The sequence below is a fragment of the Urocitellus parryii genome, chromosome 7, assembly GCF_045843805.1.
Source record: "Urocitellus parryii isolate mUroPar1 chromosome 7, mUroPar1.hap1, whole genome shotgun sequence".
In the NCBI taxonomy this organism is placed as follows: Eukaryota; Metazoa; Chordata; class Mammalia; order Rodentia; family Sciuridae; genus Urocitellus; species Urocitellus parryii.
Genome location: NC_135537.1, coordinates 10,751,936 through 10,775,015, shown reverse-complemented (window position 1 = coordinate 10,775,015; position 23,080 = coordinate 10,751,936). Strand labels below are relative to the sequence as shown.

Below are 23,080 nucleotides of genomic sequence, written 5' to 3'. Positions count from 1 at the left end.
AGTTTAGAGTTCCTGAGTTTGATTAGTGATTACTATGGTTTGCATGGAAAAGAATTCATATCTATGTATTATATATGCACATATATGTGTATATGTATATATATATAGACAGAGTGTGTGTGTGTAAATGTACATGTGTTTATGTGTGTATATATGCATGTATGTGGGTGTATGTATATATATGGAGGGAGGGAGGGAGGGAGGGAGGGAGGGAGAGAGAGAGAGAGAGAGAGAGAGAGAGAGAGAGAGAGAGAGAGAAAGGTGCAATTTGAGGCATGCTAAGGAAAAGTCATTGTGTCCAAGCCTTAAAATCATTCCCAAGTTGCTGCCCTCGGTTTCAAGTTTTCATGAAAGCTGTGTCCCATGGAAACCTGTGTTTATTAGATGACTCTGCCTAGGTATCAGGATGTTTCCTGCAACTTAGGGATCACTCTGGAGGCATTTTTAATTGCTTCCACTCCTTATCAACCAATTCATCACCAGACATATTGATTCTCCTTAGAAGTTCATCCTTGTTCTCTCTTTTGTGTCTGAACATTCATATCCCACACTAGCATCTCTAAGGTCCCAACTGGTCTTTCAGCCAGTCAGCTGCTGCAGATGTTCAAGGGCACCTTGACAGAGGCAACCAGAGATTTCATCTTATCCTTCTTCTATAAGGTGAAATTTATCTACCTGACCTTAATATCTTCCTTGAGATATGTGCATATTGGTTTAAGTTGGACCCATCTTCTAATACCTTTTCTTACTGTCCTGCTGCCTGGACTTTTTATATTTATTATTAGTAACCCTTGTGTAAATGATGCTTTGAGCTTTACTTCCTAAAATATATGTATGACATATATTTTCCATTCCTCAGGGCAAACTTAAGAGGTCTTTTGATTTTTTCCTAAATAAAGAGTGAAGGCTCACAAGAAAGCAGCTTCCTAGTGGGCCATTCAGCTGATGAGTGTTAAAGAAAAAAGTTAAAGTCTGTTGTGCTACATTGCTTTGGTATTCTCACTTTGGTAAGCAATTGATTCTCATGTTTGCACTATTCTTTTTGCTTCTGTGGTTTCAGCATGGTATTTAAAGAGCTTTCTTTTCTAGCACAGTGGATACCAGGTACCAGTGAGTATGTCAGGGTACCAGGATCAAAGACACAAGTTCTAGAAGATCATAATCCAGAGAGAAATATGGACTTCAAGGAATGAATGCTGTGATCCAGAAAGAGTTCCAAATAGCCTTCATTTGGAAACAGGAAAAGGGCTCAATGGCGGCTTCATGGAAGAGGTAACAGCTGGATTAGGTATTGGGGGCTGAAGAAGTTTTCAGGTGAGAAGTGTTGGGAACATGAGCAAAGCATCAGGAGAAGCGGCAGGTATGTTTAGGATCTTCCAATAGCCCAGCTGGTGAGGCTGTAGGACTGGAGGGGAAGGAAGGGGCCTTTCTCTCATAGGCAATGGGCAGATGTTTAAGATGATGGATGATTCAGGAGGGAGGTGATTGGATCTGTGTATTTGAAAGATGAAGTGAAGAGGAAAAGCATTTAGGGGGTTTAAATAATTGAGGCATGAGTTTAGAAAAAAGGAAAGCAGGGCAATAGCATTGGTAATTGAGAGGTGCAGGGAATGATGTGGAGGCAGTCTTAATAAGTGGTGTGTGTGTGTGTGTGTGTGCGTGTGCGTGCGCGTGCGTGCGCACGCGCAGGGGGGGGCATGCACTCATGCCCGCATATGTGTGCACAAGGGGACTTTCTCCAGAGAAAAGTCATTAAGGATGATGCTAAGGCTTTGACCATCTTGACTGGGTAAGTACAGGGGATAAGTGGTGAATTTGATTTTGGCCTAGCCAAATATTTAGCACTGTGGACATCTGGTTGGACATTATCTAGATGTCTGGGCAGTTAGAGGGATACGGGGGGAACTCTGGGACTGGAGTGAAGAGGTGAAGGTGGAAGATTTGGGAGTGAAACACATTGTCCATCAGGCTGTGACAGGCAGAAGCAAGAAGCCCCAAGATGAAGCTGTGGAGGAGCTAATGGGCTGGAGCAAGTGGCGGCAGCAAAGCCTCATGTCAGCTGGGAGTGGTAAGAAGTTTACAAGGAGGGCATAACCAAGAATGCCCGTCTGCATGGTCAAGCTACCCCGAGACCGGAAATGAACCTCCCGCAGCCCCAGCTATTGTTAGCCCGTGTGAAGAAAACCTACTTGCACAGTTTTGATTTCCATGGATCACCTTGACAAGAAGTCTCTGTGGGAGTCCTAGATAAGAACAGAAGGTTTGTGCAGTACTGAGTTCCCGGAGGGCTCTAAGCAGATGGGAGACTCCCTGCCCCCGACAGGCTGAAGAAACACTCCCTGACAACACCCCATTACTCCTGCGCACCCAGGGGAGGTGAAGAAAGGAGCAAGCAGGTGGGCCACTTTGTCAGGCAGTCTCAGGAGAGAAGGGGCCAGTGCCAAGGTTGGTGTGTCTTGACAGTGTGCAGCAGCATGGAGGGCAAGCGTGTCTTGTTTCCAAGTGTGAGGCAGAAACGGGCCAGGGAAAGGCATATCTGAAAGATGCTCAGCCAGACCTTCAAACTCTTAAGTGGCCACCACTGTGTGTACACTGGGCCTGGATGCAGCCCTTGACTCTCTCTTCTGCCCTCCTCTCTCTCTTTTCATGGTCTGGACGTCATGAAGCTTGCCCCACACACTATGCTACTCCTACCTCTGTGGGTTCTTCCATGATCCCAGGGTAGGGATGAGTGCACAGAGATGCTTAGTGAATATCCACTGACTCAGGATTTCTGTAGAGTGGACCCTCATCCTCCCCTCCCCAGCCTGCATAGGGAAGAGGACTCTGACCCACACTCCCGGACTGTCTCTGTGCACTTGGTGTGTCCTCCCCAGGGGGAGGGCAGGGCTGACCTGCTCATCTTTGGCACTGGGGATGCGTGTCTGGTGTTGTTCTTTCCCTGCCTCTAAGTGGTGAGTTCTCACGTGGGAGTTTAAGGATGGGTCTCTGGTCTGGCAAAGATTGAAAACATTCAGAATGGAGGACATGTGTTCTCTTATATTCTGTCTTTCAGCATGGTGTTGAAGAGGCATTTATTTGTAAATTTGGTGCTTTTCTACCCATCTTCTTATTGGGCTTTTAGGTATGCTCTGCAGGAATGAGGCTCATCTGGGTATGCTGAGGGCTGTGTGGAAAGACTTGCATCCAAAACTACTGGAACCCTTATACCTGATCTACGCTGATACAGTTCTACATGACTTCCTTCTGAGTTTGCTGATAAAGGGAAGGAGAGCTAAAAGACAAGCAGTGTGATTCAGAGGCAAGACCAAATTCTTTTGTGTTTAAAACTGTTGTTCCAAAAATTTGAAATTTTAAAGATTAACTTTTAAAGGAGGCTGGAGGTTAAATACAGTAATAAAGCAGAAAAGTAAGAACGTAGAGAAATGCTAATTCTTTTTCTCTATTCATGTTGGAAATTCAGGAGATCAAAGGCATTTTAAAGATCTATGGGAAGAGCGTTAATTACAAGACAGGCTTTCTAAGCAAGGTACTGGCACTGAGTATAAAATTCCTCTGGAAATCTCTGCAGTAGCTCCTTAGCATTCATTTATTTCTGCACACATAAACATTATAACATCAGATTGTAAATTTCATCTAATTATAGAGCTATTCAGGCATCCAGGGGTTTTGAATTTGCTTTTGTATTGTTGGCGCATACAAGAAAGAGAACCTTTCATTTTTTAAACTGAGTCTCAGAAAGAATGACAAGGGATTTGCAAACAGCTCTATCCAAGTCATTTCTAGACATTAAGTTCTAATTATTCTTTTCAGTCTATATTTAAAACAGGGTTTGGGTTGATATTACGATGTGACATTGTTGGGAAGGCAAGGATCAGTGGAGATGAGGGAACAGCCTATAGCAGTTTGCAGTGCAATAGGAAACAGAGACTCAGATCCTTCCAGAAGATGTCATTTGTATGACACTTTAGAATCTGCAAAGAGCCTATGAGTGTGATTTTACCTTTGATCCTGTAGCAGCTCTGGGAGGTAGATATTCTTAGCCTTTTCAACAGATGAAAATATGTGAATTGGAAAGGAAAAAGGAACCAGAATTTGCCAAGAATGGACGTAGTTGATTTAAGTCTTACTGCAATCCTGAGAAGTGGGCATTATATCATCCCCATGATACAGATGAGAAAGCTTCAAGGAGGTTCAATACGTCAACAGCTACTAAGATGCATAGGAAATAAGCAGACCTAGTGCCTCTATTTTCTCTTACTACCTTCTCTCTCTTGCTCACTATCACTCTCTCTTTCCCTCCTCCTCATCCTCCTCTCCTCAGACTCCTCCTCCTGTTCTCCCCCCACCATTACTATGCATGCAGACGTAGATGCGTTGTTCTGTAATCATGAAAGGTGTTTGAAGGTATTTCCTAGTTTTTCCTCAGTTTACCCTTCTAGGACAGGAACATCTGTGAACATGCAGAAACTAAGAAAAGAGCTGGGCTTGCATTGTCTAATTTGCCAGGGTCCATTAATTTTTCCTTCAGGGGCTGGGAATTAGCTGTGGTCACATGAGTAGAGACTGCCTCATCTGTTAAAACTCCATGACAGAAGAAACGTGAGGGAAAGGCACCCACTATCTGTTCAGTGGTAGAATATCAATCAGAAACAAAGTGAGTACATGTTGAAGAAGGCTTCTGCTGTGTCCAGGGTGAGTGGGCAGCTCATTTCCACAGCATGCGGATGGTCTGGTCAGAGTTCAGCTTTGATGTTTCCTTCATGATCAGGTTTTCCTGGGTTGCTATCTGCACTGCAGGTAGGGACTTCAGTTGGAACTGAGGACAGAGACTCCTTTTCCTGAGATGCTGGGTAAGGTTCCAGGTCTCTTCTGTTTGAACCCAGGAAACAGGGTAGCAAGACTAGCAAACCTTCTCTGGTCATGCTACCTGAGAAGGGAACCTGCCTAGGCCAACTGGGAAGTACGGGGGGAAAGTGATTGTCCAGATCAGCAGGGTCATCCAGGTCTCCTCCTTCTACCTCATCCCCACCTCCAGTCGGCCACTCGGAATTCTGAACTCTCTGCCCTGAATAGCTAACATATCTCTCATCTCTTCCATAGCCACTCTCTTGACCTGCTGTTTCTTGCCTGGATTTTTGCAATTGCTTCCTAGTTTGTTTTCCTATGTGCACAGCAGGTAAGTAGCCACCCATGTAGCATGTAAATCTAGACAGACACATGAATTTTAATGATTTCTTGTATTATTTTACTAGATTATAAGGATAATAGAGTAGGGATTATTATTTATTTTTTACATTTTGGATCAGAGCCCTTCCAGAATGCAGAGTAGCCCCGGGATAAGCATTCGGTGGCTATGGGCAGAAGGTTTTCCTAGCCCACATTTGGCAGAAGTACAAGGTTTTCCTTTGATCTTTCTTGGCCTCTGTCTCTGGCTATTTCTTTCTTTAAGAATTTCTTTTAAATTACAGAATAAAAGTTTAGCTTAATAAGTTGCTATAAAGTGTCTACTTTTGTAGCAGTCACTTGATTTCTGAAATAAATCTTTGGGGGCACAGTGATACCCCATCCATATGCCTGTCCTAATCACAATCCTTGTTCCCAACCACGCTAATCACTTTCCATTTCTTTGTAGTTTTATCATCCATTTGTGGACACTGTAGTTTTGTCTCACCTATTTTATTTTATTAAATTTGGTTTGTCCTTTAAAGTTTAAAAATATTATCTTATTAAATTTGGTTTGTCTTAAATCTTAAGTCTTTCTCTATCACTTTATTTTTCTTATAACTTATTTATTGAAGATATGTGCCTTTCACCTGCAGTATTTGCCTCTGTCTGGATTTTACACTCTCCTATGATCCTCACTCTCTGTAACCTCTGCAGAGCAGAATCTGGACTCACAGGTCTGATCAGACTTAGGCTCGATCCCTTGGTAAGACCACAGGTAGTATATCACGTTCTTCCCTGGGGAAGGTGTGGCTGTCATTCCCTTTTGTGCTAATTGCATTCTTTGATGTCCCATTCATAGATCCACTAATTCATTGGGGGTTGGAAAATGGTGAAATTTTAATTCTTTTGTTTTCTTAAAATCTTTCTAAAGCTGGAACACTTTTTGTGACATCCCCTTTACCTACTATTCAGTAATTTTGTGGTACAGTGCAGAGAAAAGAAGAAAAAAAAATATTTGTTTCTCACTTGTTCATCAGTTTTCAAGATGATCAGCCAGTTCCTACCACAGATGAACAACTTAAAAAAATATCAAAATAAATTTATGGCGTTCCATATATTTGCTGGGTTTTGATTGAACTTTCTAAAAATGACCTCGACTAAAGTTCACATTATGAGTTCTTTGGACAGCGGGAGCTTCTCTGGTGGCTTAGAGTCCTTTTGACTCTCCTGGTGCTTGTTGGTTTCCCTGCTTTCTTGTAGGACAGGATGCTCTGGGCTTGTTTAGACAGGCTTCTCCCGAAGAAGATCAGAGCCAGGAGATGCCTGGAGAGTCTCTGGTGCAAGCGGATGTTCAAAAGATGAGGCTGCACGCCGGGGATGGCAGAGGCACAAAATGCACCCCTCAAGATCAGTCGGTGGTGCAGCCCAAGGCTCCCCTTGCTTCTGCTTCTTTTTCCATATCCCTCCCCCATTGGATGGTTCTGCACATGCTCAGGGCTAGGTCCTACCTAATCTGGTCTCTGACCTGCTGCCAAATGTGTCTGGAAACACACTCACAGAGACACCAAGACGTGTGCATTACCAAAAATCATCTTGGTTTCTCGGAATCCAGTCAAGTCAACAGCCAATTAATTGTCACAAGGCTCTTCTTGTGCACTTCCTGCCCCAGCCTTTGTTAAGAACCCTGGCTCTGGAGCTGGGCGTTGTGGGTTCAAATACAGAGTGTAGCATCTTTCAACTGTGAAACCTTGGGCAACTTCTGTACTCCTCTGACCCTCAGTTTCCTCCTCTTTCAAGTGATGGTGAGCACAGTATCTCCCTCATAGGGTCGCAGTGAGGATTTCTTGAATTTCTGTGCAGAGTATTTAGAAGTGACTGGACCACATACAGGTATTTGCAGTATTGTTAAAGTGCCAATTTTTATGACCCAGGAAGAAGTGATGCTGTCTTTATAAATAATTTACATAGAAAAATGAACAAGTGAATGGTGACTGAGGCTCTGATAGTCAGTTTCTTTCTGCATTCATGTGTACAGTGCCCAATAATGGCAGATCTGTTTTGGTTTTGGTTATTGTTTTCATTAGATTGGGCAAAAGAGTCTTGCCTTGGCAGAGCAATGAGATTTTCATATAGAGTAAGACAATCAAGAATAGATACTGAATTGTCAGACATCTTGGCGTGGATCTTGGATCCAGTCATTTAAAATTCTGACCCTTGGGGAAGGTCAGCTGCCCTGCCCCAGTGGGGGTCAGGAGAGACACTGCACCTGATAACTTATTCCTTTCATATTTACCTTGAAGAAGGAAGCAAACTTTGTATTGCCGTGATAAATAGAAGAACGATAAATGCACACACCAGGTTGGACTTGAATACTTCATCCCTCATTTGAGAATACTGCAATTGAAAGAAAAACAAGGAGAATGAATTACTTTGCAGCAGAGTTAGGCTTTTGGAAGAGTTAAGTTTTAGCAGTGTCTGAGGTTAGGGGGAAGAGAAAAAAAAACAAGGCAATTCAATTTTTAAAAAAGAATTCAGAGGAATCAGTAGTTTCATAAACCTTCTTGTGCACTATCTCCACCCTCCCTGCAGCCTGCCAGGGAAAAAGACAGCAGCCGACCTCGTGAAGAGTCTCGGGTGAGGGGCTTTCCATGAGCCTGTATGGCCCTCCCCACTCCCTGTGGACTAGTACCATCTTAACAGAAGAGCACACGGCTACATATGCAGCAAGTTAAGCTCACGTTGGCTTTCTCCATGAGTAAATTTAAATCATTTAAGGACCTTGCTTTATTTTTTGCCAGCTTTGGGTATATAGGGAAATATTTTCCCAGGAGTCTTTCTTTCTTTCTTTCTTTCTTTCTTTCTTTCTTTCTTTCTTTCTTTCTTTCTTCTTTCTTTCTTTTTTAAATAACTGTTGAAAATAAATAAATTCACAGAATCTTAGAAAGTAGCCCAGGAGATCTCCAACTAGGATAGCCCTTTGTCTCCCAGCAGAGACACCAAGATTGATGGGCCAACATGCTCAATGCCCTTCTGTTTTCTGCTTGAGGCAGCCCTGAGCAATGGTGCTAACTTTATTTCAATTACCCAGAGCTCTCAGTAACTTCATTGTCCAGCTTTAAAAGCTTCTGGAAGGCTTTCATTGAATATGTACTTTCCTAACTCCAGCCTTGTGTCCAGAACCATCTTGGAGTTGCTTAGCTGAGAAAAAATCTACTTCTTTCAAAACAGGGAAGGGTTATAAAACTTAAAAAGACCTTAGAACTCTAAACCAAGTATTTTGCCTTAATGCCAGAGATGTCTCGTAACTTGCAGTTGATCACACAGAATACAGATCATTTTAGTTTTGGATTAGGGGAGGAGATAGAAAGCTAAGCCTGGAACAGGAACTTTGTAATCTTTGATTTGAATGTCAGAATCACTTTATCCAAGAAGCTGGTAAATAGATCTGTCATGACATCTTAAGCTGTATGTCCACAATACTAATATAAGATTTCAGTTATATCGGCAAAATAATAAAATTAGTCTAACTTGTTGTTGGAGTGGTTTTTGCAGTAGAGTTACAAGGTTTTTACTCCCTTGCTGATTTCTGGATGTCGTCCTGATTTTGGACTGGAACTGACTGCTCAGTGTCATGGTGCAGGCTTGTGAGGGACCTGCAGTGGCTGAGCTGCCTGGGTGGTGCACAGTGCTGCACAGACACCACACGTTTCTTGTTTGCAAGACAGACCTTTCTTTACTCCCCTGCATCGAAGCTGCTGCTCAGTTGCTGACAATCTGGTTGGTGTCTGGAAGGGGATCCAGGAACAAGGCCCTGAAGAATCTCTATAAGCCATCCTCAATCCCGATAAGTCCATAGAAAATCCACGTTATTGATAATTACCAATAGTGCTGTCTAAGGACATGGCACGAGACCCAAACACACTTGCTTAAAAATAAATGAATAGGCCATAAAGAAGTTAATTAAAAGAAAGAGCAATATCTGGATTCCTTCTGACAACCAATTGCCTAAGATTTGATTATTTTTACTGACTGATTAATTTCAAAGCAGCTTGGTAATGTAATTTTAATAATGGGATTTTATAAAAAACAACAGCAGTTATGTTTGGCCTGCTTAATCCTTTTCTTCTTTCACCACTTCTTCTCCAACACTGTCATGATCACCACCACCGCTATCATCATCATCATCATCATCATCATCATCATCATCATCATCACAACAAAATAAGAAAGTTATAATGGACCTGCATTTGTAATGGAGGTAGTCTTTCAAATTGTCTACTCAAATATCTGCGGATTTTCATCAGGTGACCTTTTCTGCTCTGTTTGGGGAAGTGGGTTTCTTCTCTCTCAGCTGGATGGAGCAAGGCTTTCCAGGATTTTAAGTACTCTCAATTTGAAGGTGCTTGAGAACTCACTCCTTGGCAAAGGATTCCTTTCCTTTTCTCATTGGAAAAAATGTCTCTTCCTATAGATTCTAAGCCTGAATCTCTGACTCCTGAATGTTTCTCACTGATGACTTAAAAATATCACAGGATCATTTGTTCAGACTAAAGTTGCATAAAGTTTTGGATTCCGTCCTTTCCAGGTAGCAAGCTTGTGGAGACAAAGCAGAAGCTTTATTTTGTCTCTAGATCTATCAGTATTTCACTTTGAACAAAGCCAATTTCTTCTCATCTCTGGCCTCTTTTCTGTCAAAGGAGGACGTCTAAATTCTGCAATGCTAAAACATTCTATGGTTTCCATGTTTGAACTCCAGTGCTGAGCACAAGCACACAAAAGAAGAACCTCATCATATTTGTGAAGGCAATGTCAATCAACCACAGAACACTAGGTTTCAGAATGGAGCATAGTGTTACTTTGAAAGGCAAAGAGAGTAGACTTATGAAATGAAATCTTCTAATTGGCTCAGGATGATAGGGTACCGAGACCGAGGAGTGAGTGAGTCATTTAACTTCCTCTGGATGTGTGAAGGTCTGAATACTTGTATTCATAGCTATATTTAGTGAGTTGCGTCAAAGTTAGACAATCCTTTTGTCCCCTCTGTTCTTTCCTCACCTGGCCCCACTGCCCTTTTCATATCTTAGTTATGAGCATAGACATAATCCAGAGGTAGACTACTTGGATTTGATTCCCAGAGCCAACACTTACTAGCTATGCAAGCTTGGAAAAATTTACTAAGTTTTCTATGTCTCATAGTGGGTATGATTAGGAGCTATCTTATAAAGGTTATTGGAAGGATGAAATAAGTTAATATAGGCAAAGTGTTAGAGCAGTGCTTATACATGATAACCCTACAAAATTGTTTCTGTTAATCAATTAGTTATAGTTATTTTGTTGCTATACTTTTGGCTTTGGGAAGTGTACTTTTCAGCTGCGGTGTTACCTTCCAGAATGTTATTTTCTACTCCAATATTCACACCTTGTCGATACCTTGCACTCAGTGGGGACCTTGAAAGTGTTGCTTGACTGATGTGTGCATCATATTAGGAAGAATTCTGCAAAAGGGACCATAACTTCATATATGTGCTTTTGAGACACATGCAATGAGAAAACACCTGCCATTATTCTTACCCTTGCTTCCTAAAATATTCACCAGCAATACGTGGAATTCTCTGCTCCCCCAGGGACCCTTAAGAAAGGTGTCCTGGGGAGGACCATAGGACCCTCATAATTCACTGAGTCCTTGGACTGGAAGGGAGCTTGGAAATTGTTATTTCTTCCAGGTGAGGACCTCAAAGATCAGAGAAGGGAATGAGTTGATCGGTGGGAAAGTGCACACAACAAGCCACATCTCTTGACTGTAGTGAAGTTCTTTCCACTGAACCCCTGTCTATGGGCAGGAAATGCCTGAGGCAGTACACAAGCCAACTATAAATGGGATTCGTACCAATTAAAAGAGTGAGCTATCGGAACAAATGTCAAATGATTCCTTTGAGAGATTAATTTAGAATTTGGGATATTATTATTTTTCAATCTGTAGGGTTCGAGTTGATTCAGAAACATACCTAGCATAACAAATATGAATAATGATGAATTCCCAGCATGAAGTGGGCACTGTACTGCGTGTTTCCATGGAGGATCCCATTTAATGATCACAACAAGACTTTGAGGAAAATCTTGTTTATTTTATTTCCATTTTGTACATATAGAAACTGAGGATTAGAAGAGTTGAGCAACTCAGCCTCACCTCCACTTATTGTAAAAGGGGATCCAAAGAGTTCGACTCCAGTGTGAGGTCTCACTGGCTGCACTATCTCCTGTTATCTTCAGGGTTAGCCCTTGTTCTTAGCATGCATGGCAGTTCTGCTTGCTATATATTAGAGATATGATCAAGATATATAAAAAGGGAATGTGTTAAAAAAATTGGTTCTATATAAATCTTGGTTAGGATGAAAGTGGAATGTGAATTGGGCACCTGGTCTTCAGAAGCACCCTGTGGAACGACACTGCTGTGTTTTCATCACTGATGAATGGATTCTCAGCAGGATGTAAAGCTAAATGAAAGACTCTGCTTAGTCCCAGATGGGTGAATTGATAACATGGGAGGAAACCAAAAGCATAGTGGATTTTATGTAAACACAACAGAAAAGGAGAGCCCAGGGTCTTGGAAGGATGATAAAGTTATCCTAGAAATGAAAACTCTGGCTTGATTTGAAGAAGTTCAGACTTGGAGTTCCTTCTAAGGAATTGGGCATGAAGAATTTGTGTTCCATTTGCTTCATGTCTGGGGATGCTGCCTTGAGTCCTCTTGAAAGTTATTTTCAGAATTGAAATCAGAGAAATGAGGGTCAATGGTTCACAAGGAATCCAAGAAATCCAAGTCTGATCAAATAAAGAAAAAGCCCATTCCAGATGTGTTATCCTTAGAGGAATGATCAGTGAAGTTAGCTGTAGAGTTGATGGACATGGCTTCCAATCTTTTCTGAGATAGTTCTGAAAAATCTTCTTTAGTACCTGAAGCAGTCCTTAGAAATCTTGCTCAGTGAAGGGGATGGAAATCGCCCTCCTCATCTCTATTTCAAGGATAAGCTGAAAGGTGCTGACTAAATTCTTAACATCTCTGCAAGAAGTAGAGGATGCCTCCATTTAAAGCAAGTATCTAACTAGTTGTCTAAACTACAGCTATACTCTGTCTTTTTATTTATCTAAGTTGTGGGTGCTATTGCAAAATCTTATAAAGAGGATGAGATTTACATGTCTGGTGCCCTTGGTCAAAGACTTACTAATGCTGATTTCACTTAGTAATTCAGGAATGAGCCATTAACCCAGACCCAAATACTTTCAGGTTGGGGGGATTATACCTTACTTGGGAGCCCATTCCATCTTTGGATAAATCTGGTTTGAAGAAAGAGAATTTTGTAACACACCTTTCATTAAATAAATTAATATGTTTTAAATTCAAGAAGCATCTCAATCTGGACAATCTTTCCAGTTTGCATAAGTGAATGAAGAAATTCAGCTTCTATCCTATTGCTAAATTCATGTATTATGTATAATGGTGTGGCTTAGAGTTTCCTAAAAATTAGACATTTGGATAAAATGCATAATTACAACAAAAAGTAAGAATCTAATTTGCAACGATTTTTAAATTTTGGAACATAGCATCTTTCTTCTCCATTTTTGTGTCTAGTCCAATCAAACCATCTATGAGAGCAATTCTACAAGTGACAGGTGAGCTGTGGAGTCTCACTGGCACACTTCCTTCTAAGTGGTCTGACCTTTGAATGAAAGTGGTTGAATCATAAGGAAGGATGTTAGCATAAATCTAAGATGAGTGACTTCAAAAGTGTGAGATGGGAGGATGTCCCCACATCCCTGCCACCACAGGATAACAGAAGACCCTGAATGGTAGCATATCTTCTAATGGCATCCTCTCCTTTGTGAGGAATTAGACTAACATGAGAGAATTCTTACAAAACTTTTGCAAGTTTCTGACCCACCGTCTTCTGCTTTCCCTTCCCATACCCTCCATCCTTAGGAGGAATGCGTGTGCTTCCTTTCCTGACGGGTCTGGTCCCTCAAGCCATGGTGAGTCTGAGAGACTTGTGACTTTCCTTGTGTTCTTCAACTAGAAGCCCTGGGCTGTAGATGGTGATGGGATCTATACAGAAGGCATTGGAACGGTCTCGAGCACTGGGTCAGTGCCTTCTACCACCCGACACTGCATCACTGTGGGGGGAGTTGGTACTTCTGACTCTGCTGGCTTTGTAGGACTGGAAATGGGTAATTGGTCTGATAAAAAGATGTGAGTGAAATGACCCTTGAAGTCATTGACTACATACTGGGTGGTAAAAGTAGCAATAATTGACATGGGGATATCAAGAATATAAAAAAGTCTCACAAGGCCGCTGTTTGAATAAGAGGTGGATTTCTTCCCTGAGCATCTTAGAAACCTGCTCTTTGTACCTGAGGAGGAAGCCTAAATACTCATATTATTTTGTTACTTACAAGAGCAGCAAAAACGTAAGAGGGGCCTCATAATGCAGTGGAATGATTCCCTTAAAATGCTATAAAAACAAGATCATGAAAATGATTTGGACAAGTAGAATTTAGAGAAGTGAAAGAGAACAGCTGAGACCACTGGGTTCCATCCCCATGTTGCCACTTGTATGCATCCAAATGAGAAGCAGAATACTCAATAAATTCTGAAAGTTTCCAAGACAAAAACAGGCATTTTTTTTTCTTATTACTTATCTGCAGAGTCCAACATCCTAACAAGTCAACAAGTTCATTCATTAGTCTACCCTCGTTTTCTTTGCCAAACTCATTCTTTATTACCATATTCCAACCCTTATAACTCAAATAAGAATTGATGTGAAGAGGGAAGAAATATTTCAAAGTGTCTGGTACATTTTTTTTCCCTGAAGTCTCCTAAGCCTCAATTTGGCTTTGATTTTCTTTATAAAAGACAGAGAAAACAGAGAAATTCTGAACAATAAGAATCAATTGTACTTAGCCAAAGAATTTTCTAAGGATTCCTTCATGTGACAAATCCTAGTTTTTATGTGGCGGATAAAAAAGTAACATTAAATGAATGTTTCAAAAATACTCAGCATAGAACTTGGTGCATATCAAGCATAATAATGATAGTTGTTATTGTTAGCCAAAAATGAGAAAAATCTGATGGTTAATTTGTGTATAAAAGTGAAGCTCACTGTCAGTTTGGTTTCCTGTGTCTTTGGTATTGTTAAGAGGCTATCTCTGACTTTGGCTCTGTTCTTTGACTGTTTGAACTAACCCACCTTCTTTTGTGCACACAGCTCAGAGGTGGTTCAAGGACTCCTGATTCCTGTTCCTACTGTCATAGAGAAAAGGTGTCTTATGTATTTACATGTTCACCTATTTGATTTTTGCATGTGCTTAGACAGCGACAGTAGTAGAGTTCCCTTGTTCTAGTTTATATTTATCAAGGTTCTGAGTGTTGCTAGGAATGTGTGGTGAGCTGTAAGATGTGTATGTGTATTTCTATGCATGTGTATGTGCATTTATGTGTGTGTGTGTGGGTTGTATAGTGGACAAATAAAATGATCATGACTTTAATTTTGCTTTTTTAATTCTTCCAGGGTATTTGCCACACCATTGCCATCTAACCCTTTCCCACTCCCATGTACTTGACGGCTTGCCTTCTCAATGCATTCCAAACTGAATGGAGACGGGGCAGTATGAAAACTAAAGGATTTTACAAGGTGCATTAGCAATAGTCTGGGCTTAGCAGACACAATGAATTTGATTGTAATTACAGCTCTGTTGCTTTCTACAAATTTTGGTCCTAGAGAAGCTGCTCAAACTCACTGAAGCTCCCTCACCTGTCAAGTAGTAAAACTAATACCTGCACAAAAGGATGTTGTAACAAATTAAATGAGGGAACAAATGTAAAATATTCATGATACGGCTGATATGGTCATAAGTGAGGGACAGGTGTCAGTTTCCTAGTAACACTGCTGTCTCAGTTGCAGTTTACTGCAGCCTCTCAGGCGTTTAATAAATATCAGTTGGCTGCATTTCATTGGCACAGAAGCCTGTGAGGTGGCCATTAGGACACCCATTGGTAAGATGGGAAGTTCAATGACTGGCCCAAGATCACAAACAGCAGTAAGTTCCCAGGAGCAAAGGTCATGGCTTTCTGACTTCTTCCAGTACTTGATACAAGATGCCTGTTGGGTTGTACACAAGTTGAGCACAAACTGAGCCAAGCACATGGAGTGTGCCAGATGGATTTCCAGGAATCACAAGAAGTATGGATAGAAAGACTATTTTTGCAGGGAAGACACTCATATGTGAAATGATATAAAAATCCTTTATTGGCTTCTCCTTCTAGGACAAAGGCAAAGTCTTTGGGAAAGATCAATATCAAGTGCCTTTAGAGAGGGAGGCTATCTCTCTCAACTTCTTTGGAAGATGGTGATAATAGAGAACCTGGACTAAACAAATCACTTAAAAGAAAGGGTAAACAAAAGATGCTTACATGTTTAAACACATCCTGGGACTATGGTGGTCATTGCTTCTGTTCCAAAGATTTGGAGGTGTTGATGCAAATCCCTCTCCCAATGTGTGACAAATCTATAATTCATCAGATTTATTTAAGGTTTGGACCCTGGCACCCTGGGATATAAGACACACTAAGATAACCCCCCTTCTGACATTTTTCATGATCTGATTTCTTTAAAAATCTCTGGGGAAATATGAGATTTATTTTAAGTAAGGATTTAACCTCACTCAGATTTGGCTTAATACTATCAGAAAGACAAGGAAAAAAAAGACTATTACATTCATTCAAACATCGACCATATGAATATGTGTCATCTAATTTTCACACCAACTTCTAGGGGCAGATGATGACCAAATCTCAATGAGATCAAGCCCCTCATCCTGCAGTTCCAAGTCAGCAAGGGCAGGAATTGGGTTCAAGTCATATCAGCTCAGCAGTCAAGTCTACTTTCTTTCTTTTGTCTTATTGAAGACTATTTGTGAGTTAGATGGGCATTTGATAACTACTTGTCAGTATCTACTGATGATCAGTAAATTAAACGACAGTCCTTTATGTCTACTTTTGTTTCCAAAGTGGGATTCGAACCAAGGTCCGTTGTTCCTGGGGCCACTTTGAGCCTTACAGAGATATTCCCTCTAGGCCTATTGAAGGCCATTTTGGCTCAGGTGTGGACCAGGGAACATTTAGATCTGAGTGGATTTCTGAAGAAGTGGGTAAGTGACCATCCCAAGTGTCCAAGGGTAATGAAAGCTGGCCAAGAATTCAGAGTAACAATCTTGAGAGTCTTTCTCAGAATGCAGACCTGCCCCCCTACAAAACCAGAATCCTGGAAGAAGTGTGATGGGAAGGTATCTGCTGCTCAGACATGATCCCCAAGTGATTCTCAAGTCTGAAAACTATTAAGCAAGGAAAAAGATGGTTTTGTTGCATGAATATATCACAAAGACAAAAAGAGGCCTATTCTTGAAGGAAAATATTTCAAAATGAAGCTGAAAGATATCAATATTGAAGGAAGGAGGGAAATCTAGTCTTCAGTGATATAGGTGAATTTTAACACTTAAGTCACTAAAGTTATCAAAGGCATAAATACATAATGTTTTTTTACATATATATTAAATATATACTAATTTTTGTTAAAGATAAGGAGGTATCTCATTCTAAGGTGGTGGTATTGTTTTAGGGACACTAAGTTTAATGATTTTATTCCACATTAGCGTTCCTATGTTGGTAAGTTTTCCTGAGCCTCTAAACGTGTCAGGTAGGATTAGTCTGGCTAAGAGTAATTGCAATAATTGACTTCTTCACCCTAAGTCTCACTCAGAATTTAGTTCTAGAAGAGAAATGAGGGTCAGAGGCCAAGAAACACTACCTTTTTGTATGTGCTCTGAATGGAAGAGCCCAAGATAAATAATCTCATGAGGGTTAAGTTCCTTACCAGATAAGGAAGTTCTGTAAAACAAAGGTGAGTACCACAGGAAAAGATGGGAATTCAGACAAATGTGCAACTTACAAAAGGAGAAATATAAAGATCAAAACATATGCAGAAAGAACTTCAACCTCAATTTAAAAAAGTCAAAATCAAAATGATAAGTAGATGCATTTTGCTTCTTATCCAATTGGCAATTCTTAAAAGTACAGGCATAATTCTTCAGGGCAATTTCAGAATGCACATCAAGTTCTGAAAACATACATACTCCTTTAGTCTCTTTAGGATTTTATCCAAAGGAAATAAGCATGGATGTGTGATTTAACTACGCAAATGGCTGCAGCAACATAGTTTGTAATTTATAATAATAATAAAAAAAGAACTGAATACCCCCCAAAATGGTAAATACAGAATTGAGTAGTATTTAATTAATAAAATTATTTAGTAGTTAATAATCAAATAATTATGTGAAAAAGAATTAAGAAGAGAATGCCAAATGTTGTACTACAAAGCATTGAGTACACATGCTTTATTGTTATAGAAAGGTGCATAGATGAGTATACAGATGCAAACTCATGTAAGACCAGCATGACAGATGCCCAAATGCTAGCAGTGCTTATCCTGGATTAAAAGATCAAAAGAGATTTCATTTTCTTCTTTTTGCCTTATATGCTTGGCATACACTTTTGAAAGTGAAAATGCACCCTTGAACAGAAAAAAAAAATATATATATATATATATATATATATATATATATATATATATATATTGGCAGCATTTGATGAATATGTTGTTTTCTACATCTGATCACTGTAGTTCCAATATTTGCTTGCCCCTGAGATCTGTCAGCCTGCTTGGGAAATATGTAGCCTCACTAAAGAAGGCCAAAAGATTCATCTGTGAAATCTAGGAGGGATTGAAGGTGCCTTTGGTGATTAGGTTAGCCCTTTTGCCCTATCCAGGAGTCTGCCAGAAAGTCCTCACAATGTTGCTGGGAAGTGAAAATATTGATATGTACTAATTCTAATCTGTCCAGGTAAAAGTCTTGGGTTCTGTGATTTGCCATATGACATCTATCCTGGATGAGTTTTTTTAAATTTTTAAAATTTATTGTTATTATTATATTTATTAAAATAGGGATTAAACCCAGAGATGCTTTACTACTGAGCCACATCTCTGGTCCATTTTATTTTTTATTTTGAGACAGGGTCTAAGTGCTGAGGCTGGTCTTAAACTTACTATCCCCTGCCTCAGTCTCCCAAGTTGTTGGGATTCCAGGTATGCACCACTGTGCTCAGCCCTGGTGAATCTTGAAGAGACACGAGAGGCTACTCATAATGACATTGGGAAAATAAGGATGAACCCTGATAGTTCAGGAACACCAGTCTATAGGGTCACCATGATTGGTTGCTGGAAGACATGAGGAGCTGTCCAATGTCCTGATTTCATAGTTGAGGAAACTAAGAACTAGGGAAGGGAAAGCATTAAATGTGTTGTCCAGGCTTGCCTAAGCCACAGGGGTCATGGGCGTGCTCTTCTGGAGCTGAACCTAAAACATGGTTTGTGGGGATGGGACGGGGGAGGGGAGACGGGCAGTGAGCTACTTAGAATTCTACAGTATGAGCCGAGCTTTGGTCCTCTGAAACCCACCAAATAGGACCAGATCAAAATCAACCTGGGTCTTTTGGCTCTTAGTTTGCACGAAACATTCTGAGACCAGCCACAGGAAGTGAGGCAGTTTCCTTTCATCTTAACCTATGTCTTCCTTCATTTTCTTCTAAAAATCCCGTAAACATGACACTATTGGTCCCTGACTGGGAAATGTTGATGATATTTCTGTACGTTTCAGTGGAGCTTTGCATTCTCTAATTCACTCATAAAGGTGGATGTGAAAACAAGGTCCCTTATGCATGGATCTTCCTATCATTCAAGCAGAATGAAGACTTTCCTTCCCACAAAAACTGCAAGAGTACAATCATTTCCACCTTCCTGTTTAGAAAATATGCCTTTATGGTCCAAACTTGCATCTAAGGACTAGGGTAGGGCAGTGGGAAGAAAAGAGGTTTTGGAGTCATAAATTCTGTATGCAAATTGATAATTAAAATGTGATACTATGTTTAAAATACGCACTTTAAACATCTTCCTCTCAGTGGAATCTTAAAGCCTTTTAAAGCCTGCTTCTGCTTGCCACCAGGTGGCAATATCAACCAGTACCACTTTCAATTAGATTCTTGTCTGAGGCTTTTTTTAGACCACATTCAAGAGTGTGAACTCAGGCGGCAAACCTGTGCAGATGCTACCGGAGTTTAAATCTAGGGGAGCTCTTTTTCTTCATCTAATCAGCACTGGGATGTGCACACCTGGGTTCCCTCGCTGCACTGTGTCCTGGGTGGTTTTTTTTTTTTTTTTTCGTGTTCATCTTTATCCTGAGGTTGTAAGGCCAGCTGTGTGTGTGTGTGTGTGTGTGTCTGTGTGTGTGTGTGTCTGTGTGTGTGTGTGTGTCTGTGTGTGTGTGCATACTCTTGTTTTCTCTTAGCCTCCTCATGCTGTGTGATTTCTTTGAGTGCTGCATAGAAAATGGAACATCTGTCATCTGATGGCACCTTAGAGTCAGTGAATTATGGTAGCTGGATTTTGAGCTCCATGACCTCTGCTTAACCTCTTGAAGACTCAGTTCTCTCTTCTAAGTGTCATAGTGATGACACTAAGGATGAACTAAGCTGACATACACAATCCCACAGAGTAGCTGAACACTGGTCCTATTCTCTGATTATGAATCCTACGGTTGGAGAGCCTTGCCTTTGATAAAGCTTTAGGATCTTTCTATTTAACTTCTGCCCCTAGCCCCTTCTCTCTCAACCCTTCCAAAGTTTCAAAAGAAAGAAGATGGAGAACATTGTATTCTCCATTCAAGAGCCTGGGTTCCAGGTCCCGGGGTTCCAGGCAGGACAGTGAAATGAAGGAACACTAGCTCTGGTGTGATAGTGGACTCAGCTCCTAGTACCCTATGACAGTTTGACTTTGGGTAGGTGTCATAATTATTTCTCTGTATATCCTTTCATCAAGTATAAGATAACCTAAACTTGATTAAGATACAATACTACTGAATTTTTTTTTTGTAAATTTGTGCAAACAACTTAGAAATAGTGCCTTGTAGTTGGTATATGCTCAATGGATGTTACTTATTCTGTGCTATCTGCTCAGCAGTAACCTAGTCCATAGAAAGAGTCTCATGACAAGTCAATAAGGATAGCCTCTGTGACACAGGGGAAGTGAATGTTTTCTGACGTGCCCATCGTCCTTGCCACTGGGGAACCTATGCAGCGCAGAGCCCATGCCAGGTGGTGGATGGCTGGACCATCCGTGGGTAGGTCCATGTCTGTTCAGGTGGCTGTCCACTGATTGTCCTGTCAGGACCTCTCCAGTCTCAGTAATTCACCTCACATACACTGTGCCTCCTGTAGGACCATCTTTCTCCAGCATCGCACAGCTGCACATGAGATGAGGACACTATTAAATAAAACACACTAGAAACTATAGTCTGAAGTAGTTAGGTCATTAGTGAAGTGAGTACATATTTAGCAGGATTGAAAGAATAAAGGTTTTGTGTAGCTCTGGACACAAGTATCTGTATGGCTAATTGAGAAGATTCTTTGTCAAGCTACCTTGCTTATTGTTCTAGCTCCTTCCATGTATTAATCAGGAGAGAAAATGCATTTAATTTACACTTTCAGTCCTCAATTTTATTATGAACAAGAAAAGCACACCTGCTATTTTGGGGGCACCAAGAGAGGCAAAGTGTTTCTTTTCCTTCTGTTTGGCTAGTACATAGACACATGCATCTTGAATTGGGAATTGCAGGCAAAGGTATTAATTTTGGAGTTTGCAATCTGTAGGTTGTTATCAGAGAAACTCACTGGGAAGGGTGAATGTGCAGAGAAATGTGAATTCCCCAAACCAAGGAAAGCAGAATCTCACAGGCAGCTGAGCAAACTCACAAAAGAATTGCTCACTGGAGCTTTATGGAGTGTTGGATCAAACTCCCAAAATTTGCTTGCAAATTCCCAGCTGTTCTTGCTGGAGGCTCCTGCAGATGCCAAACACCTCCTGTGCTCAGTCAAGGAAGGTCTGTCGGCTTTCATCAGGGCAAAGGAGCAGCCCAGTTAAGCAGGGCAGCACCCTGTCTTCCCGCCCTCCTCAACAGTTCAGAGCTGAGGTGGGGGAAGGCATGGGAAAAGTCATCAACATGGTGATGGCTGCCATATTTGAAAACTTCACCTAATCAAGGCATGGACCTAGAGTCTTTCATAAAGACAGGACAGGGAGGGAAGTTCATTATCCTTGTTGTAAATTCATGCTCAGAGAGTTTACTTCACTAATCAAAAGTCACATAGCAAAGAAGTGGCAAAGGTGGAATTCAACCCTGAAGATGTGGAATCTTCAACATCTCTATTTCTGCTAGACCTAGGTCAGGGGAGCTCTCAGCCATATGAGACATATGCTCTCATTGAATAGCATATGTCTACAGTTGAGAAAGCTGGTGTTTATCACATATGCTGACATCAGGTTATGGGGATTCCTCATATATTTTGTAACCAGGTTTGCAGCCAATGTGAGTCCCATAAAAGCAAAGGCAAATGCACATTAATGCCACTTGGCTTAATCATCCCAAAGAGGATGAAACTCTTTTGATTTCCAGAGTTAAGGACTCTTGGTTCTTTTAGCCATCTTTGGCTTAAGAGCAAAGCTGGGGCTTTCTCATCTGAGTAGCATCCTCCTTTCAGGGCCTTCAGTCTATTCATGATTTTTCAAAGAGAATAAGAAAAGACAGTATCAAACCAAATCAAACCAAACTGAACACTGGAGAAACACAGAAACCAAAACCATGGCCCCTGGGTGCTATTTCTAGTCCCATGAACATTTACAACAATTTACTTCAGAAAAAGAGCCACTGTGGACACTCAGTTCTACCTTGTGCTCCAGGCTGGAGTCTTTAAACATCAGTGAGAATGGCTTGATATGCTCTCTTCTCAATTTATCACCACTCCGCAAGTCGATGGTATGTTCTATTCTCTTGTTAATTTCCTCAGGCCCAGACTGGACATGCAAAGCTTGTGCAAGATGGTTTGGAAGCAGATTTATTGAATTTCTTGTTAGGGCAGCCAGAGTCTAGGGGGGAAGCACATGCAAACACAATAAACCTGCTAGTCCCCTTTGGAACAAAAAGAAATGCAATGTTTTTATATCATGTGGCATTGCAAACAGTAATAGCATTCCATGCAGTTGTATTCAGTGAAACCTACAAAATTTGATCAGTTAGCATTTGGTTCAGAGAAACACAACCCAGAAAAATACCACATCAAGAGGGACACTTCCCTTTCCTCTATGTAGGTGCACTGAATTCTTGTGCTCGAGGCATTTGGAGAGTTGTTGCCTTGGGAATGTTAATAACGACCCTTTCTCTAACCAGGCACATCCTGGGTATAAGAGAAAGAGAAAAGAAATCAAGACCAACCAAACCAACAAAAACCCCAAACAGAAGGTAGAACATCTGAAAAGCCCACAAAATGGATCATCTCCCACCAAGTAGATTCTACATTTTTCATGTGGACTTTCATTTAATGGTGATGGAGAGACTTGGGGTCTTGTGGCTTGCATTTTCTTTTAAAGCATTCATAAGTTGAGACTCAAATGTGCCTGGATCTACTCTTTAAACTTTAAGTTTTACAAATATGTCTCAGCCCAGCAGAGATCATGATATATCTATATGCTTATATAGATATATGTGTCTAATTTCCTTTAGGAAAAAAAATGCAAGCAGTTCCAGTCTCCCACCATCTCACAGGGTCACACAAATGGAGGTAGGAAGGGTGCAGCCACCGAGGTTGGTGACTACTATAGATACGTGGATGTAGCAACTGCATTGGCTTGGGAGGACACACCAGGTTTGGCTGGTGGGACCTGTCTCCAGGGATTCATCAGTGATGAAGTCAACC

At 40.9% G+C, this 23,080-nt stretch overlaps 1 protein-coding gene across 3 annotated transcripts in view; it reads right to left on the bottom strand.

The window, feature by feature from the left end:
- Adcy8 (adenylate cyclase 8) overlaps positions 1 to 23,080 on the bottom strand; it is a 212,775-nt gene that overhangs the window by 60,297 nt on the left and 129,398 nt on the right. For 2 of the 3 annotated variants that reach the window (XM_026407468.2, XM_026407475.2), the window contains exons 8-9: positions 22,056 to 22,253; positions 7,463 to 7,563 (exon numbers count right to left, since the gene is read on the bottom strand). In XM_026407468.2, coding sequence (XP_026263253.2) covers positions 7,463 to 7,563; positions 22,056 to 22,253 — 299 coding nt within the window. The remainder of the gene's footprint in view (positions 1 to 7,462; positions 7,564 to 22,055; positions 22,254 to 23,080) is intronic. The other variant, XM_026407480.2, reaches the window with a different exon arrangement.